The sequence below is a fragment of the Symphalangus syndactylus genome, chromosome 2 (assembly GCF_028878055.3).
Source record: "Symphalangus syndactylus isolate Jambi chromosome 2, NHGRI_mSymSyn1-v2.1_pri, whole genome shotgun sequence".
Classification (NCBI taxonomy): Eukaryota; Metazoa; Chordata; class Mammalia; order Primates; family Hylobatidae; genus Symphalangus; species Symphalangus syndactylus.
In genome coordinates, this window is record NC_072424.2 from 89,529,071 (window position 1) to 89,547,233 (window position 18,163).

Here is an 18,163-nt window from a genome sequence, read left to right on the forward strand (position 1 = left end):
CATATAAGACAATCCACCATGAACTCAACCGATAAATTAAAGGCTATACTTTGGTTTGAAGAGACTTTTTTTTGTTTTTAAACAATTTCAATTTAAAACAGGTTCTTTTTTTTCCAGATTGTTTTGAATGAATCAGAACATAAAAATCCTCCAGAAATATTTGCAAATTATCCAACTTAGTGGGGTGTGAGGATTAAAAGCAAAGTTATCTTTAAAAAGATGTAGAATATGTTAATCAACTACCTAATAATGTGATAATAATATATGTAATAAGATCTTTAAAATTTTATCAGCTGGGCGCTGTGGCTCATGCCTGTAATCCTAGCACTTTGGGAGGCCAAGGCGGGTGGATCATGAGGTCAGGAGTTTGAGACCAGCCTGATCAACATGGTGAAACCTTCTCTCTACTAAAAATACAAAAATTAGCCGGGCATGGTGGCACGCGCCTGTAATGCCAGCTACTCAGGAGGCCGAGGCAGGAGAATCCCTTGAACCCGGGAGGCAGAGGTTGCAGTGAGCTGAGATGGCACCACTGCACTCCAGCCTCGGCGACAGAGACTCCATCTCAAAAATAAATAAATAAATAAATAAATATTATCAGTTTAGCAAGTCAATGCTAAAAACAATACCATAAAGTTTTGATTAATCAGAAAACCTGTTTCATCTTTTTTTTTTTAATGTTGGAAGCCCTCCCTAAATGTATAGGTTATTTCAACAAAGAAAACCACCCTCTTTGTATGACCCCGCATGGCATCAGTGATCTTAGAATCACAGGATCTTAGAGCTGTAGAGATCTAAGGAGTGAATCTTATGTAACCCCTTCAGTTCTACAGACAGGCCCTGAAAATGACAGATGCCAGGAGGCGGCTCAGGGTCCTGAAGCTGAATGATCACAGAGCCAGGCATGGACAGGTAGCCTGCATCCACCCACTGCCCTTCCTACCACACCAGGTTGTCGCTCCGTTAGCTCCTTCATTACAGAAGTAGGGGGACATTTGGAAATAAATATACTGACTCCAGGACAAGAAAGATTCGTCTTGTGATAGTCTATTTCTCCTACAACCAGGACACAGTAAATTCCAGTTAGAAAAAATGTCTGATCAATTCAAATGGTAAGGTATGCCTACTTTTGCTTTAATGATCCTCTGAAATAGCTGGTCAACAGCCTACCCTTTCTAGAGGGAAAAGAACCCTCCAGATGTTCTGAACGTTTCTGTCATTTGCAAATCATCGCACAAAGGCTAAATTCACCAGGTGACTCCATACCATCTGGTGTGAGACAGATGTGCCACAGAACTACGAGTACCTTCCATGATTTAAACAAATAAACAAAAAAAAAATTCAAATGTAAAATGCTCTCTTTTTAATTACTAAATTAAGAAAGTTAAACAATTTAAAAATGTAAACTCACAAATAAATCATAACAAAAATGGAATTAAGACTTCAGAGTTGCTAGTCAGTATTAAAAACTCAATAGAAATAGGATTTTTGATTCGTTGTTGTTAAACATATGTAATTTAAGGTTGGTACAAACAGCAACTAAAAATGTAATACTTTTTTGTTTTTGTGCATCCCCATGAAATGTAGTGCATAGTTATTCCACTAGAGAACTCCTGGACATATAGAAAGTCATTCATTAGCAGTACAGGACATTTAAAACACTTATTTTACAATGGGAAATGTACAACCCCCACCCTCATTTCCCCCAGAAATTTTAGTTGCATGAGAAAGTTTAGCAGGTTGCCATGACTACAATGCTATGGGTTTTAGATCATTTAAATGTGGTTACAGGTTTATTGAATTAAAAATGTCTGAAACATTTCAGCATTCATATTTTTATACAAGAAGTTTGTGTGGTATCCATCTTCCAGTTCTCTTGGTAGTATCAGCCATTTGGTTGCTTATTTTTAAGTTTTGAGAACAAATATCGCAGTAAGTTGAAGCAAATACTGCTAACAGAACTTGTTAAATTCAGCTTGGGGGGTGGTTCCTGAAAAGAGTCAAAGTAACAACCACCTACAGGTACAGTCATGAACCAGGAAAGTGCAATCCAAATGAAAAAATTCATGCTTTGCAAAAGCCAAAAATGAGGCCACTGGTGTTTTCAGAACAACACCAGTGCTTTGATGCTGACTTGCAGTAAAATCCTCCCTCTGGGTCCCGCAGCTTGGTGGCTCAGGCCGGCCACAGTCTCCACATTAGCACCCACATTGTATATGTACAGGGACATATATATTATATATATTCATATTTATAAAGAAGAAAACAAAAACAAACACCTGTCCTGATTGGTTTTTGTTAAAACATGAAAAAAAATTTTATTGTTTTAGACAAAGAGGCCACTTTTGGAAAATAATACTTTTTTTTTTTAGTTGAATTAGGTGAAGACAGAGTTAAAATCACATAGGATTTGCATTTTTAAAAAAGGAAAGCACTAGGATTGTTGGCACTGGAGTAACTATTTACACGGAACAGAGGTTTGACCTTTTACATAACATCGATACAATGCATTTTCCAAAGTCTGAGAAATAACAAGGTTCTGTCTCGAATGCTTCACAGAGGAGGTTCGGATTTGGGGACAAGTGTCATTAATGAGGGCCATGGAAGTTCGTCAGCTTCAGAGTCACATGCAATCTGATCCTGGGCGGTTCCGCTGCTGGGGAGCAGCTGGCTACGGAATTGAAAGCTAATGGGGAGGGGTGGGGCAGCCTCTGGGACAAGGCCTCTCTCCGCAGACCCGGGCCTTACAGGTTTTCACCAGGTTGGTACTGGGGCTCTGTCGCGGTAAAGTAGTCTTCCAGGAAGCTCTGCAAGTACTCAAAAGTGGGGCGCTCTTCAGGGTCCTTTTTCCAGCAGTGGATCATGAGCTCATGCAGAGAGATGGGGCAGTCCTGCGGGCAGGGCATCCTGTAGCCTCGCTCCACCTGCTCCAGCACCTCCCGGTTGTTCATGCCTGCGAAGACAAGTGCAGTGAGAGTGGGCACCCCGGGGCTCCAGGCCCTGACCGCCGAACTTGCAGATCCCCCTTCTTCTTTTCGTCTGCATGTGGCTAAAACATGTGGAGTGCCCCCATCCCCCCAGGAGTCAAACCCTGCCATGCTACTCAGAAGTAAAGAAGGAGTGCAGAACTGAGACATGAAAAATTCAGAATGACTCTCAAAAGCCTGGTAAGTGAAGGAAGCCAGACACAACAGGCAACATACGGTATGATTTCATTCATGCGAAATGCTAGAAAAGGCGCAACTACATCTATAGAAAGCAGATCAGTGGTTGCCTGGGGGAGGGGAGGAATCCCTGCCAAGGGGCCAGAGGGAACTCCAAGTGGGATGGGAATGTTCTGTGTCAGGGTCAACGGGTCAACAAACTTTTCCTGTAAAAGGCCAGACGGTAAATATTTTTGGCTTCGCAGGTTACATATGATCCCTGTCTTCTTCTTTTTAACAACCCTTTAAAACGTACAAAACAAACACAGGTTGGGAGCCAGATCTGCCAACCCCTGTTCTATATTATGTATGGGGTGGTGTGACTGTTTATGTTTGTCAAAACTCAATAAACTGCATTCTTAAAATTGTTGAATTTTATTGTGTGTAAATTATACTTCAATTAAACTGACAAAAATATATGAATAAAGCAGACAAAAAAATCCACACAGAATGAAAGCATGCTGCCCCTTGTTTATAGCATTTATAAACTCCATTTACGAACTTCATAAATTCGTTTTCTTCATGCCTGGGCAAACTCTTAGTTCCCCACTTCCGGAGATCTGCCATCATGCCAGCGTGGCTGGGCACCGTCTGGTCCTGCGACCCCACAGTGCCCTGAGGTTTGGTGAATTTGATGGGGAGACAGACCATGTCCGGGGCCTATCTTTACTGATGACTTCAGCCAGGCCATCCATCATTTGAGGTTTTCCTGACTCTGGGAAAGCTGTTGAAACACCGGGCTGCATAGTACTAACAGAAGACAGATCGCTAACTCCTTAGAGTGCGGCCTCCTGCACACTGGCCGCCTTAACACTACAGAAACTACCATGCTTAGGGGGTGGCCAATGTCCTGACCTTTTCCCAACTGCTGCCAGCCACTATTCTCTAGTTTTGCTTCCCTTTTTCATTGTATCACCTTCTGCCAGCTCCCTGTCAAGCTGTGCTATGCTTTGGTTGCTTCCTGGCCGGTGAGGCTGTCATCTGGAATCCTCCCCAATATCTGACCCGGTTAATTTGCAGGAGCAAGAACCCGATGTCAAGCCATATAGAAACCAAGATTTCTTCCCCTATTTCCCAGGGATACAGCCAGCAGGAGCACACACCATATGCATGGAGCTCCCTTTACTTCTGGGGGAGGTGGCGACCTGTTAGCTAGAAACTTGTCAGCACAGCCAGAGGCGCTGGGCCAGAGCACAGCCTGTCCCCCTGGGCAGGGAACACTCGGACTTCGGGGTCTGTTGCCAGTCCTCTTGGTTGTGTTGCTACTTGTGGAGCTGAGTGCATCCTGGCTCCTCCTGGCTGTCAGCCACAGCCTGTCAGTCACATGTCTCTCCAGACCTTTTCAGGATGCTTTCTTATTCTCTGCCATTATCATTTCTTGAGGTAATAAAAATTCATATATTATTTCTGCTGTACTGAAGCAGGCCTTCAATGCAATTATTGTAAAATAACCTCACTCGCGTGTCAGGGCGACTCCTTATTTTAGGGAGAGAGGTTTGGTGAAGGAGTCAGGGTCCCCGCCTCTGTGCCATGCATGCCTTTACCAGTGACTTCCTCAGTTGCATGGGCGGAGGGAGAGGCAGCACTGTGGCTAATTAGCCTACATCCTCCTCCAATGGCTGAAAACGGGGGATGGGGGCGGGGAGCTGGAAGCAAGGAAGGAACTGGAGCATGCTCAGGAATGAAAGGCAGCCTTCTCCTCAGGCTCTAGACAAACGCGGACAGAGGCCAGCATTTCCTTCTCCACAATTCCACAATCCAACAAGCTCTGAACACCATCGAGTTTTTGTAACTCACTTGACTACAGAACTGATCTGAACTGACCTCATTTGGCCACAAAACCTGAACTGATTACAAGGCTATTTACTGTTTTTATTTCTTCATACATATTGCCCAGAAAGATTAGGAAGAGGTGCAATCAGGTAGCAGAACTGGCAATCTCCAAAGCATTTGCTTTGCCGCAGTCCTTGGTTTCATATTTCAGCAACGACAGACCTGCAGAAATCTCCCGTGTCTCTGTCCCTGACAGGAGTCCACAGGAACTGGAGGGGAAACAGGCAGAAGGGCCTGACAGATCCTTCTGGGGGTGGTTACAGCCCCTGAAACGTCTCCTAATGCTTGACTCTGGCTCCGAGTGCCTCCCTCCAAAATGGCAGCACAGAGTTTAATCACTCTCCTATTGCTCCACAGAGCGCATGTCAGTACATGTTTCATTTCATTAAAAAACAAACTACTCAAATGGAAAGATTTCACTTAAAAAAAAAAAAAGTTTTCATCCAATGTCTGCCAATGGAAAGTTTAATTGGCCACTGGGTCATTTTTCCAGTGCTTGGTCCAAGCCTCGGACACAGCAGACTTGGTGATGTGAACCTCAACATGTAGCATCTCCTGAGGCAGTCTGTTTCCTGAGCATTTGGACAGGGCACAGGGTATAAGCTGGCCCATGCAGGGCCCTGGCAGACCCACATGGTCAGGCTCCTTCTCGCTCTCCCCCTTTTCCTGTCTGCACCCCTCCACTCTTCCTCACTCCTCTTCTTCTCATGTTTTCTTCTGCCCAGACCTCTCAAAGCATGGGGAGTATGTGAAAATAATTCCACGCACTGGGCCAAGTGGAAACATACCAATGAGAGCTTTGCCAGGAAAGTGGGATATTTCGACAATGCACTTGGCTGACAATGACAACTGGAATGGGACTAGCTCTTTTCCAACCATCCATAAACCAGGACCTGCACGGGCTGACCTGCAGACCTGGCATCTTCACAATGTACCTCTGCAACAATAACTGTGGCAATCAAGATATGCCCACTCAGCAAGGCTTGGGCTAGTTTTTGTTTTATAAACAATAGCTAGCTAAATTGAATGGATTGTGTCAATTCAGGGTGAGTATCCCTTCTCTGAAATGCTTATGATCAGGAGTGTTTTAAATTTCAGATTTTTTAGGATTTTGAAATATTTGCATTACAGGGCTGCTCAACCAGTAAGTTGAACATTCCCTTTGCTTGTTATATCAGTGCTCAAGAAGCTCCAGATTTTGGTGCATTTTGGATTTCATATTTTTGGATTAGGGATACTCAACCTGTATTTAAAATATAGTATTCTCAGCTATATGAATTTTGAAAATCATGTTTTAAAGATTTTTTTTAAATGGCTTTTACTCTGCACACTACCAAAATGATGGGTCTATTTCATTTTTTTCTTCTTAGATGATTTCGTATTTTTGTTAGCAAGAAAACTGTCATTTCCTCTTTTTAGCCACTTTTCCCCAAGACATTGGCTTTACCTAATACCTAAGAGGTGAAGGGTAGTGAATAGGAAGGGAATAAACACGAGTTTGGGCACCAGGGCAGTTGGGAGAGTGTCTTGAGAGACATGGGGACACTAGAGAGAAGAATCCTTTTATTTTTTATTTTATTTTAGTTTTTTTGAGACGAAGCGTGGCTCTGTCATCCGGGGTGGAGTGCAGTGGTGCGATCTCGGCTCACTGCAGCCTCCACCTCCCAGGTTCAAGCAATTCTCCTGCCTCAGCCTCCTGAGTAGCTGGGACTACAGGTGCACACCACTACACCTGGCTAATTTTTTATATTTTTAGTAGAGATGGGGTTTCACTATGTTGGCCAGGCTGGTCTTGAATTCTTGGCCTCAAGTGATCCACCCGCCTCAGCCTCCCAAAGTGCTGGGATTACAGGTGTGAGCCACCATGCCCAGCCAGAAGAATCTTTTTATTGCACTTCCAACTGAGGAGGTGCACAGGAGTGCTGGGAATGTTTTTCCTTTTTCTCTCTTTTTTTTTTTTTTTGAGACAGAGTCTCACTCCATTGCCCAGGCTGGAGTGCAGTGGCACGATCTCAGCTCACTGCAACCTCCACCTCCCTGGTTCAAGCAATTCTCCTGCCTCAGCCTCCTGAGTAGCTGGGATCCTTTTTCTCCTTTCTTAACAGAAAGAAGAAGAGACAGAAACTTTATAAAACATGGTGTCTGAGCACATTTTAGGGAAACAACATCATAAACAGTTTGGCCTTCCAGGTTTCCTAGTGGGAGCTGCAAGGGAGAGCATTTTTCAACAGGAGGGGAGATCCCAGCTGGCCAGTGGTGTCTGACTGTGGGAAGAGTCACGTTCGAGCAGTATGAATGTCCCCTGGTTCTCACAGAGAGGCGGCTTGGGGCTGGGAAGCCAGCAAGCACGGAGGCCACTGCCCAATTTTGTTCCAACCCTCTCCTCCTCTGCCCTTCTGCCCTTCTAGCCCCATGGGAGCCACCAGCTCCTCCTGCTGTCTCTCTAGAATTGCTCAGGAAAACAGGTCATTGTGGTGGGTCACTTTCACAGGGTACAACTGAACAGTACTCAATCCATAAAACACCTCCAGCACTTTGGGAAGCTGAGGCAGGCAGACTGCTTGAGCTCAGGAGTTCGAGACCAGCCTGGGCAACATGTTAAAACCCTGTCTATACAGAAAGTACGAAAATTAGCCGGGCATGGTGGCATGTACCTGTGGTCCCAGCTGTTCAGGAGGCTGAGGTGGAAGGACTGCTTGAGCCCAGGAGGTTGAGGCTGCAGTGAGCTGAGATGGTGCCACTGCACTCCAGCCTGGGTGACAGAGCGAGACCTTCCTAGTTTGCTGTGTGGGGGTCTGCCTTCGAGTCCCTCTTTCCCAGAGACTCCATGGAACACCTCCTGTCAACTCAGATTTTAGGCTTTCACATCATTTCCAGTCGGTCTGCCCCAAACACTGCAACTGAGATTCTCCAGCCAAGACGACTATGCTCACTTCCTGCCATTATGATATTATCCTTTCTAAATCATTTTGCTGGCTTCCTCCAGCGAACTCAGAGGTCAAGTTTCCAACTCTCACTTTCAAACTCTGACTGTGTAGGGTTGCCAACAGTGTCTATTCTTGTGTGTGTGTTTTCTTTCCCTTTTCTTTTAAACTTCCCTATTCCACTTCTTTGAGCTGTACATGAACTCAGTAGTCTTCCCTTTTTCCTTTTAGATTCTTTGAAAAAAAATTTTTTTAAGGGACAAGGTCTTGCTCTGTCACCCAGCCTTGAGTGCAGTGGCATGATCATGGCTCACTGCAGCCTTGAACTCCTGGGCTCAAGCCATACTCCTCACACTTCAGTCTCCCAAGTAGCTAGGACTATAGGTATGCACCACCATGCCTGGCTGATTTTTATTTTTATTTTTTTGTAGAGATAGCATCTTGCTATGTTGCCCAGGCTGATCTTGAACTTCTGGCCTCAAGCGATCCTCCCTGCTTCAGCCTCCCAAAGCACTGGAATTATGGCTGTGAGCCACTATACCTGGTCTTCTTTTAGATTCTATAGGGAAGGAATAAAAATCACTTTCATTGGCAGAGCACCGAAATAGATGTCACTTCTTGACTTCTAACTTTGCATCTTTTAGCAAATGACTTGACTTCCCTTGAACTTGGCTTCTCCATTCGTTAACAAAATACCTCAACATTCATTGTGCTTTCAGCTATTTGAAAAAATGTCTTTTATGAAAGAAGAGTGTTTGTGTTTTATAGCTTTCCATTTGTGCAGCTTCCCAATATGGATCTCAGATGGGCCATATCTGTACAATCAGGGATTTTAACTGTTACCTGTCCATGTTTGCATCTGGATTTGACTATGGGTTGCAAAACCTGGGTTTTTGTGCCATGTGAATAATTAAGCACTTTAACAATGGGAATTATGTTTAGATTATCAGATATCCAAATTCCTTTTGATAACTGAGCTTTCCGTTCAAAGGGAATCACACAACGTTGTGCATAAGGCCCAGGGTCTGAGGCTCCCCTTGCTTCTGTGCATAAAAGGCCCGGTGTTGACACGTCTGTTGAGCAGTGCTGTGCTGGCACTGGGAAGGAGGAGGGGTGTTAATGGTGCTTGCTCAGCATGAGCCTGCGCCATCGCATGTGCTTGTATTAACAGATTCTCATGTGTCCTTGCTATCGTACTGGTTAATAACCGTGACACTGAGTTAGGTTTTAGTATAGGATCATTGTGAAAATTCTGGGCAGAGAGATGCTGATGGAAGAGTGTGGATGAGAATAAAGAACTTATTTTGAGAAGGTACAATAATGACTTGTTTTGTTTCTCTTTCCCCATCTTGCCAGATAACCTCAGGACAGCTGTTTTTATTCAGCCCATTGTATTAATAAACACAGAAAGACAGCTACTGATGTAACCGAATACACAGGTATTTCTGTATTTGAAGCTGATAATATAGTATCACAGAGAACTCCTTTGTCCCGGAAAAAAAAAAAAAAAAAAGGAGTGAAAAAGAGAGGCAGGGTGCCCATGAGGAAGGCCCTGGAACTGCACCCCTGAGAACAAGGAGCACATGGGGCTGGAACACAGGACTGGGGGCCGAAAGTCCCTCTCTGGCCGCCCTCTTCACACGCATTCTCCCCTGGTCTCCCTCCTCCTCTCACTAGACATGCTGGCCAAGAGAAATCTTGTAGGAGGAGGTGACAGCATGACCTCTGGGCATTCCAGGCAGGGTTCCCTCTCTGAGGGGACATCATGAGCTGCAGGAAAAACCCCAGGGACTGTGGACGAGCCAGGGAGAGACACGCACCCTCGGCTAAGATGAGAGCTTTCATTCGGCTTCCCAGTCTCCTCCTGGTTGGAGAGTCCTAACCCTTTCTTCTCCCATGAAAAACCTGCTCCTGTTGTTATGTTGAACACAAAGAAAAATGTATCTAAGGTTCAGCGCTCTAAGGCAGAGGGAGGACCAGAGTGGCACTTGGAATCCTTTAAGGAAAAAGCCACCAGTTTCATTAACTTCCCTTATTTCTTCAGGTCATTATCAAGCAACTAGATGTATTCAAGAAAGTCACCTGTTGAATGATTTGAAAGTGCTTCCAATGAATGAGTAAGTGTGGTTTGCTTAAGAAAGTGATCCTGGCTGGGCGTGGCGGCTCACACCTGTAATCCCAGCACTTCGGGAGGCCAAGGAGAGTGGATCACCTGAGGTCAGGAGTTTGAGACCAGCCCGGCCAACATGGCGAAACCCTGGCTCTACTAAAAATGCAAAAATTAGCCGGGCATGGTGGCGGGTGCCTGTAATCCCAGCTTTCTGGGAGGCTGAGGCAGGAGAATCGCTTGAACCCAGGAGGCAGAGGTTGCAGTGAACCGAGATCATGCCACTGCACTCCCATCTGGGTAACAGAGCAAGATTCCATCCATCTCAAAAAGAAAAAAAAAAAAAGTGTTCCTGTTCTACCAGGTCCTGCCAAATCCACAAAACAGGTGTTCAGTTAAGAGCCAGGGCATAGAACGGCCAGGACACTCTGCCTAGAATAGTGTTGGAACATGATGTTTGAAATGATCACAGGGTCAACTTTCCAGAAGAACTTTGAGGACAGAGGATACCTTGTGGCTAGGAAAATATATATCTATGTGTGAAGATGATGGAATGCAGTTAAAAGGCTTTGCAGGCTATGGGCTAAATTTAAAAACCTTGTTTCAAAAACCTCATAGGTGAGTTCTTTTTTTTCTGTTTCATTCACTCATTGATTTGCTTATACTTACCGAGAGTCTACTATGGGGTGGACCCTGTGCTGGGCCTTGGGAATCCATCAAAGGGACTCCCTTCTCTGAAGCTGCTGAGAAATACAGACACACAAACAGGGGGCCCAACAGAAATATGCTAGGTGTCATGGAGGCAAGCAGAAGGAGCGCCCCATTTGGTCTGGACATGGGGAAGGCTTTCCAAAGCAGATGATGTTCAGTTGGGCTTTGAAGGGTTCTCAGGCAGACAGGGGAGCCACAAAGAGAGACTTGCATGTTCAAGAGAGATCTCTTGATGTGTCTTGGGTAACGTGTGAAGGATGGAAGAGAGCAAGAGAGAAATCATGTCACTCTCCCACTCAAATCCCCTCACTTCCCAAGTCACTAAGAGTAAAAGCAAAAGTTCCAACCATGAGCTAGAAAGGCCTTATCTGATTTGCCCCTGGGGCCTCTGGGACCTCCTGCTCCCTCTGCTCCAGCCATGCTGGCCTCCTTTGATTCTGGAGGGTCTCTGCACTCTCCCTTCCCCTGATGGAAGGCTGTGCTCCCAGATACCCACCTGGCTGGATTCTTGCTTCCTTCAGGTCTTTACTCACCAGTGAGGTGCTCCTTTGCCACTCTCCCCTCTCTCCCCTTCCCTGTTTTATTTTTCTCCCTAGCTGTTACTAGCAGCAAACATTCAATATATTTTGCTTATTTATCTTTGTTTATTGTTTGTCTCCTCAAAGAAGAATGGAAGTCTATGAGGGCAGCAGCATTTGTCGGTTGCTTCACTGCTGTATTCTTGGTGCTTGCAACAGTACCTGGCATATAGTAGGTGCACAATAAATATTTGTGGAATGACTGCAGAAAAAGAGTTATGAAGAACTATGTAGAATTATGGTTTCTAGGATTTATCTGGAAGGCAAAGGGAAGCCGTGGACGTTTTTTAACTAGCAGGGTGAGATAACCAGGTCTGTGTTTTCTAGGATACTAACTCTGTTGGCAACAATGATAGAATGGTGGGTGGGTGGGTGGTGGGGAGGCGGGGAGAAACTGGAAGCTGAGGGGAAAAGAAGGGTTTGAGAAAGGTTTTAAAGGTGAAACGACAGGTAAAAATGCATAACTCTGATTTTATGCATCAACCCCAGAAAACTGCTTTTACTTAAGTGTTTTTATTTCTCACATACAACAATCCATCAGTATGAAATCAGTTCTAATCTTGAGGTAAAGAATGCTTCTGAACCCTTGCTTGCAGAAAAGCAAGCTATACTGCAATGCAGAGAATGCATTCAGCTCAGGCTGCCAGCAGGGAACTGATGGAGCTCTTCTTTGGAACTGCATCCATACTTGTTACACATCTCGAAAGCGACCTTCCTCATCTGGTAAGGTGATGTAACTTTTCTCTATCACCCCCCCGTTAATCTCAGCATCGTATTTCAGTATTTTTTTCCCTTCGGCTTCCAGGTTCTCATTCAGTTTGAGATTGTCATCTTCCCTTCCTTTTTGTCCACTCCTCTTACACAACTTGCCAATGTTCTATCATTTCCGCCTCCCTTTGCCCTTTATTTGGTCACACCTCACATACTCCACTCTAAGTTCCTTCTGGGATTGTCACTTCTGGACCTTCTTTCACACTGGGAAAAGATGCCTGGAAAGCTTTTATAAAACCAATTTATATGTCACCCCCTCCTCCCGCACCTCCATCTTCACCTACCAGCCAAAGGAGCTTTCTTACGTGTCAAGGAAACAGCAGGCTATTCTCAGGTATGGAAGACTCAGAAAAATGTACCACCATCTACTGTTCTCCAAAAAAGAATTACTTCAAAATATACTCTAGCCAACTGAGACATGAGACATGACTACATCAAAATGCAGAATGGAAATCATGATGGACCGGGACTGGGAGACTGTCCTGAGGTACCAGCAACAGGCACAAAGACGCAACGTGGGAAGCTGAGAAGGACCCCTTGGCGCACACTGACTGACTTGCCACACCAACAAATAGCAAGAATGCAGACAGGAAGGTCCTTCTTTGCTTTCACAGTGACGTCTGAAGGAAGCTTCATGAAATCTCTTGTTCCTTAGGAATTATTATCCTTCGTTAGGGTAATCATCCTATAATTGGAATCCCTCTGTAAAAGCTTCCCATTCAAGAAGAGTTTTCTGTTGGATTCACAAACCCAATTAAATAGGATTATAGCTATGTTAAAAAGCAAAACCCAGAAAGAACCCATGGCTAGGAACAGGCCTGGGAACAATTTTTTGTGGCTTTCTTTGAATGAGGACCAGCTCACAATACCCCCAATGAGGACACAGTTCCCTGGTTGCCACTGCCAACCAGCGAGGCCCCAACACAGGCTCTCGGCCACCTTTCCAGTCACATCTCCAGGTGTGCCCCTGCACATGGCATCTTCTCAGATTCATCCTGTGGTCCCTGGAACTGTCCTCCCAGGCCTACATGCCTTCCCACGTGCCAGACCTTGGGATGCTCTTCCCACCTTCTGGGCTTGAGGAAACCCTACTTGGCTTCCAAGGTCTGGCTTACTTGCCTTCCTTACACAGCCCCCTCTCTCCAGCACTCCTCCATAGCTAGAGGCAGTTATCACAGCCCACTGCAGACCAGCACTTGCTCACAGCTCTCTCTGCAGAAGCCGCTGGAGTTAGTTCTCACTTCAAACTCGTCTGCCATCCTCACAGGACTCGGCATGAAGAGTCCCTCTCAGGACCTGCTGTGTGTGGATACCTGGATCAGGTGTCCCTGACCCCATTATCAGAATGAAGATCTGGGCCCCACAGTAGGTAAAGCCAAGTAATCCATCCCTTCAGGATGACTCCCTCTAATAATAAACAAGGAATAAAGAAGGCTGGTTTCTGCCTGGATTTGATGCATATTTTATCTATCTGACTGTAATGTCCACGAACATAGGGACTAAATTTATTTACTTGCCCACTGCGCTAACAATGCCTAGCCTGAGGCAGGTACTAATCAAGGCTTGTTGAGAGTATGAGGGTCTTATTTGCACTATCTCCCCGATAGAGGAAAATGCCTGGCACAGTTCACAGTGACTGAAGCTACGCTGAATGAATGAATCCTGGTCTAAGTGGTAAAATGAGGCCATCTTCTTTATGCTAAAACCAAACCTGACAAAAGACTCCCTCAGAAACGCGCACCTGCCTTCCTTCTCCGAGGCCCCCACCTCCACCCCTTTGTCTTGGTTTCTGTGTGAGACCCTGAGAAACAAAAAGCTGCTTTGTATTACTAGAAGGGAATGCTTCACAGAAGCGCAAAACAACATTAACCTTTTCTCCCCAACTGCATTTAACACACAGGGTGATTATAAACCTGGGGGGATCAGGAAGAAATCAGTTCAAAATTCAGACAATAAATAAATAAGAGATGCCTTCACATCTTCGCCCTCCCGAGACCCGCACATTTCCCCCCTTGAGAAGCGATTCAGAAACACCCACGCTGTGCTCCATCCCCCAGGGCGGCCCTTTCTTCTGTGCTGGTTGGCGATTCCCGGAGTGTCTGCCCGTGTGTGCATGCCGGGAGCAGCAGTCACTGCAGCATCAATAAAACTGACTTACACCCGCATCTCTAAACGCCCAGTGCTGGCACTTCAGAGACCGGGAATTTGTCAATTTTGCCTCCATGTCAACCTGGCTCTCCTAAGAGTCTCAAGGCTACACCAACCCAGAACGAGATTATCTTGATGTACCCCTCTCTGTGTTCTCTGAAGATGACCAGAAACAATCATAAAAAGGAACAAAGGGATTACAAATTAATCTGCCTTCACTGGCTCCTCTGACTGCAAAGATATGATTACAAACCCAGGATTTGCAAGAGACCTAAATTCCTCATTAATCTTCACTATCGTTTCTATCACTGTCTTTTTTTTTTTTTTTTTTCTTTAAGCTCCTTTCTTAGGCAGGGAATGAGGGGGAGCTATGTTCTTTCTTCACTCAGCAGTAACTGAAAAATATGTCCTTAACATTTCAAAAAAGCAGATCGTCCCCGTGCTATAACCACTAAAGCGTGGAGGTGAAATGGCTTGGGTGTCCTTTATGTCACCATCTGTCGACGTTAATCAATTTAAGCATGGATAACCCAAACTCGTGGTTTCTTTGGAGAGCATACATCTGATAATCCAGAAACATTCCAGAGTCTAAGAATTTCCACTTTCTTTACATTATACTTGCTTTGGTATAGCATGTTTTGACTGTTCAGCAATAGGCAGTGAGTGGGCTCTAAATTGCATTTTGCATGTGCCTCTGCTCTCTTTGGCCATCTGGAGCTGGGTCCTGCGGACAGAACAGGTCCTGGCACCTTCCTGCCAGGCTCACTCCATGGGTCAGTGCTACAGCGTAATCAAAAAGCAGTGGGGCTTTTCTCTTTCTCTTTCCCAGACATGTCTGCAAACTCCATTTGGGCAGAGGCACTGCCAGTGACATTTCTGCTCTGGGAACCACAGACACATACTCCTACTGAGAGAGGAGAGATTCTATGAACTGGAGGGGGACTGAAGCATTTAGACCAGCTGCTACTTACATTAATCCTGGCACACAGTTCATGGTGGCTGCTTGTCTACATATATGGTGGCTCCCAGTTCTGCTTTTCTCTGGCTGAATACCTGGCGGTGTTCTTCAAACTCAAGCTCAGCAGAAAGCTGAGGATGGGGCTTAGAAAGCAAAGTAGATGAAGTTTCCCCAAATGGTGTCAAAAAAGCCTCCAATCTCAGGCCCATGTCTGCGAGGCCCTGCTCTTACCTGGGTATGGCACTCTTCCTTTGGTGACCAGCTCTGTGAGTAAGATTCCAAAAGACCACACGTCAGACTTGATTGTGAACCTCCCGTACAGGGCTGCCTCGGGGGCCGTCCACTTGATGGGGAACTTTGCACCTGCAGAATGAACACCTGGTTATTCATCAGGCAGAGGGCACTGCAATGGGCATGGGGTGTGGGAGGGAAAGGCACTTGGCAAGCTGCTTTCATGACAGCAGGTTTAGAGGGGAGGACAGAAAGGAGGTGAAGCAGGAATGGGCTGGGATTGGGAAGATGTAGGGTCTGGTCTTGGCTGTGTGACCGTAAGTAATCCAGCTCAAAGCACCTTAATACCTCAATAAAGGGGGGAGGAAGCCCTGGTTTCTTGTGATTTAGGAAAATTATATATATATTTAACTTTGAAATAATGCTGTGTTTTAATAAACATACAAAGGATTTAGTCATAATGCTGCTCTCATGAGTCCTCGGGTATATAAGATAATGTGGTCTCACTGGGTACACAAAACCTGATTAAACCACTGAGCTGCTCCCAGGGTGGGGACAACTGGATACAGCCCATGTGTTCTGCTGAAATGGGTTAGATTTCCCAAAGGCCTCCCACACCCACAGCAGGGAAAGGAATCTGCCTCCAGCTCCTTCTCTCTCCACATTTGCTGTCTTTCCTCCATTCTTTCTCCCTGTAGCGGCCATCTTTACTCCTGGGATGGTTTTTTCTTCCATACTGTAAGATCACTTTCTTGCCACTTTTTCTTCTACCATCCAGCAAGAGTACTATTTAATGTTTGTTTTTTAAAGAGCAGTTTTGCCTCCATGACTGTCTTATGAGTCTCTGACTTTTCAAGACCAAGGTGCAAATTCATGTCAAACTCAGTGGAGTCTTTTTTTTCAAAAATTTATTTGATCATTGAAAGAATCCTCTCTCTAAACCAAAAGGAAGGGTGTGGTCCACCTTGCTTTCTACAAGCTTGATGTGTGTGCAGGGAATTAAAAGGGATTCAGGCCGGGTGTGGTGGCGTGAGCACCTTAGGAGGCAGAGGTGGGCGGTCATTTGAGGTCAGGAGTTCCAGACCAGCCTGGCCAACATGGTGAAACCTCGTCTCTACTAAAAATACAAAAATTAGCCAGGCATGGTGGTACGAGCCTGTAGACCCAGCTACTCAGGAGGCTGAGGCAGGAGAATCACTTGAACCCAGGAGGCAGAGGTTGCAGTGAGCCGAGATCGTGCCATTACACTCCAGCCTAGGTGACAGAGTAAGAGTCCGTCTCAGAAAAAAAATAAAATAAAATAAAATAAAAATAAATAAAATAAAATAAAATAAAAGGGATTCAGCAGCTTGTGCTCTCAAACATTCGGCTCAGCAATTATAGAGCAGTTCCAGAAATTTTACTGAACAAACTAAAGGAAAAACACAAGGAATTTTTATTACTTATGGAAACACAATTACATGCTTAAAGCATGTTCATTCTGCTTAAGGAGCTCCTGAAAATCATACAAAGGCTGACAAAATCAGAACGTTTCATAGAATATTCTATAAAAAGTCACCATGTACAAAAGTGGCAAATGATTAAAATATTTAAATTGGCACAGTTTTAATAGCCAGAGGTATGATAAATTACAGCAATTAGATTTTTGTCTTAAATACAGCATATGATAACATCTTTAGTAAATCTACCCTGGCATTTTCAGGCAATATAATTTTCCTCTCCATCTCTCATGTGTCTGTGTGAAATGAAATGAAAAAAAAAAAAAAAATCCTACTATTTCATTATGAGGCATCTCACATTAACACTGGAGCAGAAAAGTTACTCTATAGTTTCCCTTTTATGCATGGAGTTATTTTTAATTAGTTACATTTCTCAGGCATAATTATTTATATCTTTCCTTACGCGCTACATGATTCCACATAAGACCTGGTATTCTCTGAATAGTCGGTCGTTTTGTTTTTAAAGTTCCTTTCAAAGCATTCTTCTCCCACTTCCTATCCTTTAGCATTCTGTTCACGCAGCTCTGGACTCTGAGCCATTGGGATTAATGTGATAGATTTTCCTCAGTGTTGAGAGCAGACTTTGCCCTGGACCCAACCTCAGCTGGAGTTCTCTTACTTCAGAGAATTAAAGGTATACTACATTCATTCCTATTTAAACCATCTCTTGAGCCAAATGGCTTGGAAATCTCTGACCATCTCTGAAGTAAATGGAACATTTTTCTCTGCTGTGCAGAGAAATCCTGTAAATAAAATGACAACCAAAGGAGTTGTTTTTCCCCTTCTTTGAATCACTCAACATTGGTGAAGGTGTGTGTGTTGCTGAAAGTGACTATTTAAAATTTGGATACTGTCATGTTAGATTTTCCAAGGGATTTCATAATTTCACATGAAAAAAAACCAACAGCATTAGTCCGCTTTATTATTTTCTCATTTTATAATCTACAACAAGGATTATAATATATAACCTTCAAAAAATGTTAAAACAAAGGCTGCATTAATGTAAGGAATCTTTGAAAGGAACTCATTTGTAGATATGTGGTCTGACTTACTACTAGTCGGAACTTACTTAAATTTGTTTTGTATTAATTTTCTTCCCAAGGCAAGCAATATATTTATACTAAACAATGTATTTATAATGTATTTGGAGGAATAAAAAATAATGTCTTTGTCCAACTTCTCCTGCTTCTTCTCTGTCTT

At 44.4% G+C, this 18,163-nt stretch overlaps 1 protein-coding gene across 5 annotated transcripts in view; it reads right to left on the reverse strand.

Moving 5' to 3' along the window:
- Positions 1-2,288: 2,288 nt before the first annotated feature.
- FYN (FYN proto-oncogene, Src family tyrosine kinase) overlaps positions 2,289-18,163 on the reverse strand; it is a 211,079-nt gene continuing 195,204 nt past the window's right edge. For all 5 annotated transcript variants that reach the window (XM_055261589.1, XM_055261598.2, XM_055261626.1 and 2 more), the window contains 2 exons: positions 15,465-15,596; positions 2,289-2,953 (listed from right to left, as the gene is read on the reverse strand). In XM_055261589.1, the coding sequence (XP_055117564.1) occupies positions 2,745-2,953; positions 15,465-15,596 (341 nt within the window). In that variant the 3' untranslated portion in view covers positions 2,289-2,744. The remainder of the gene's footprint in view (positions 2,954-15,464; positions 15,597-18,163) is intronic.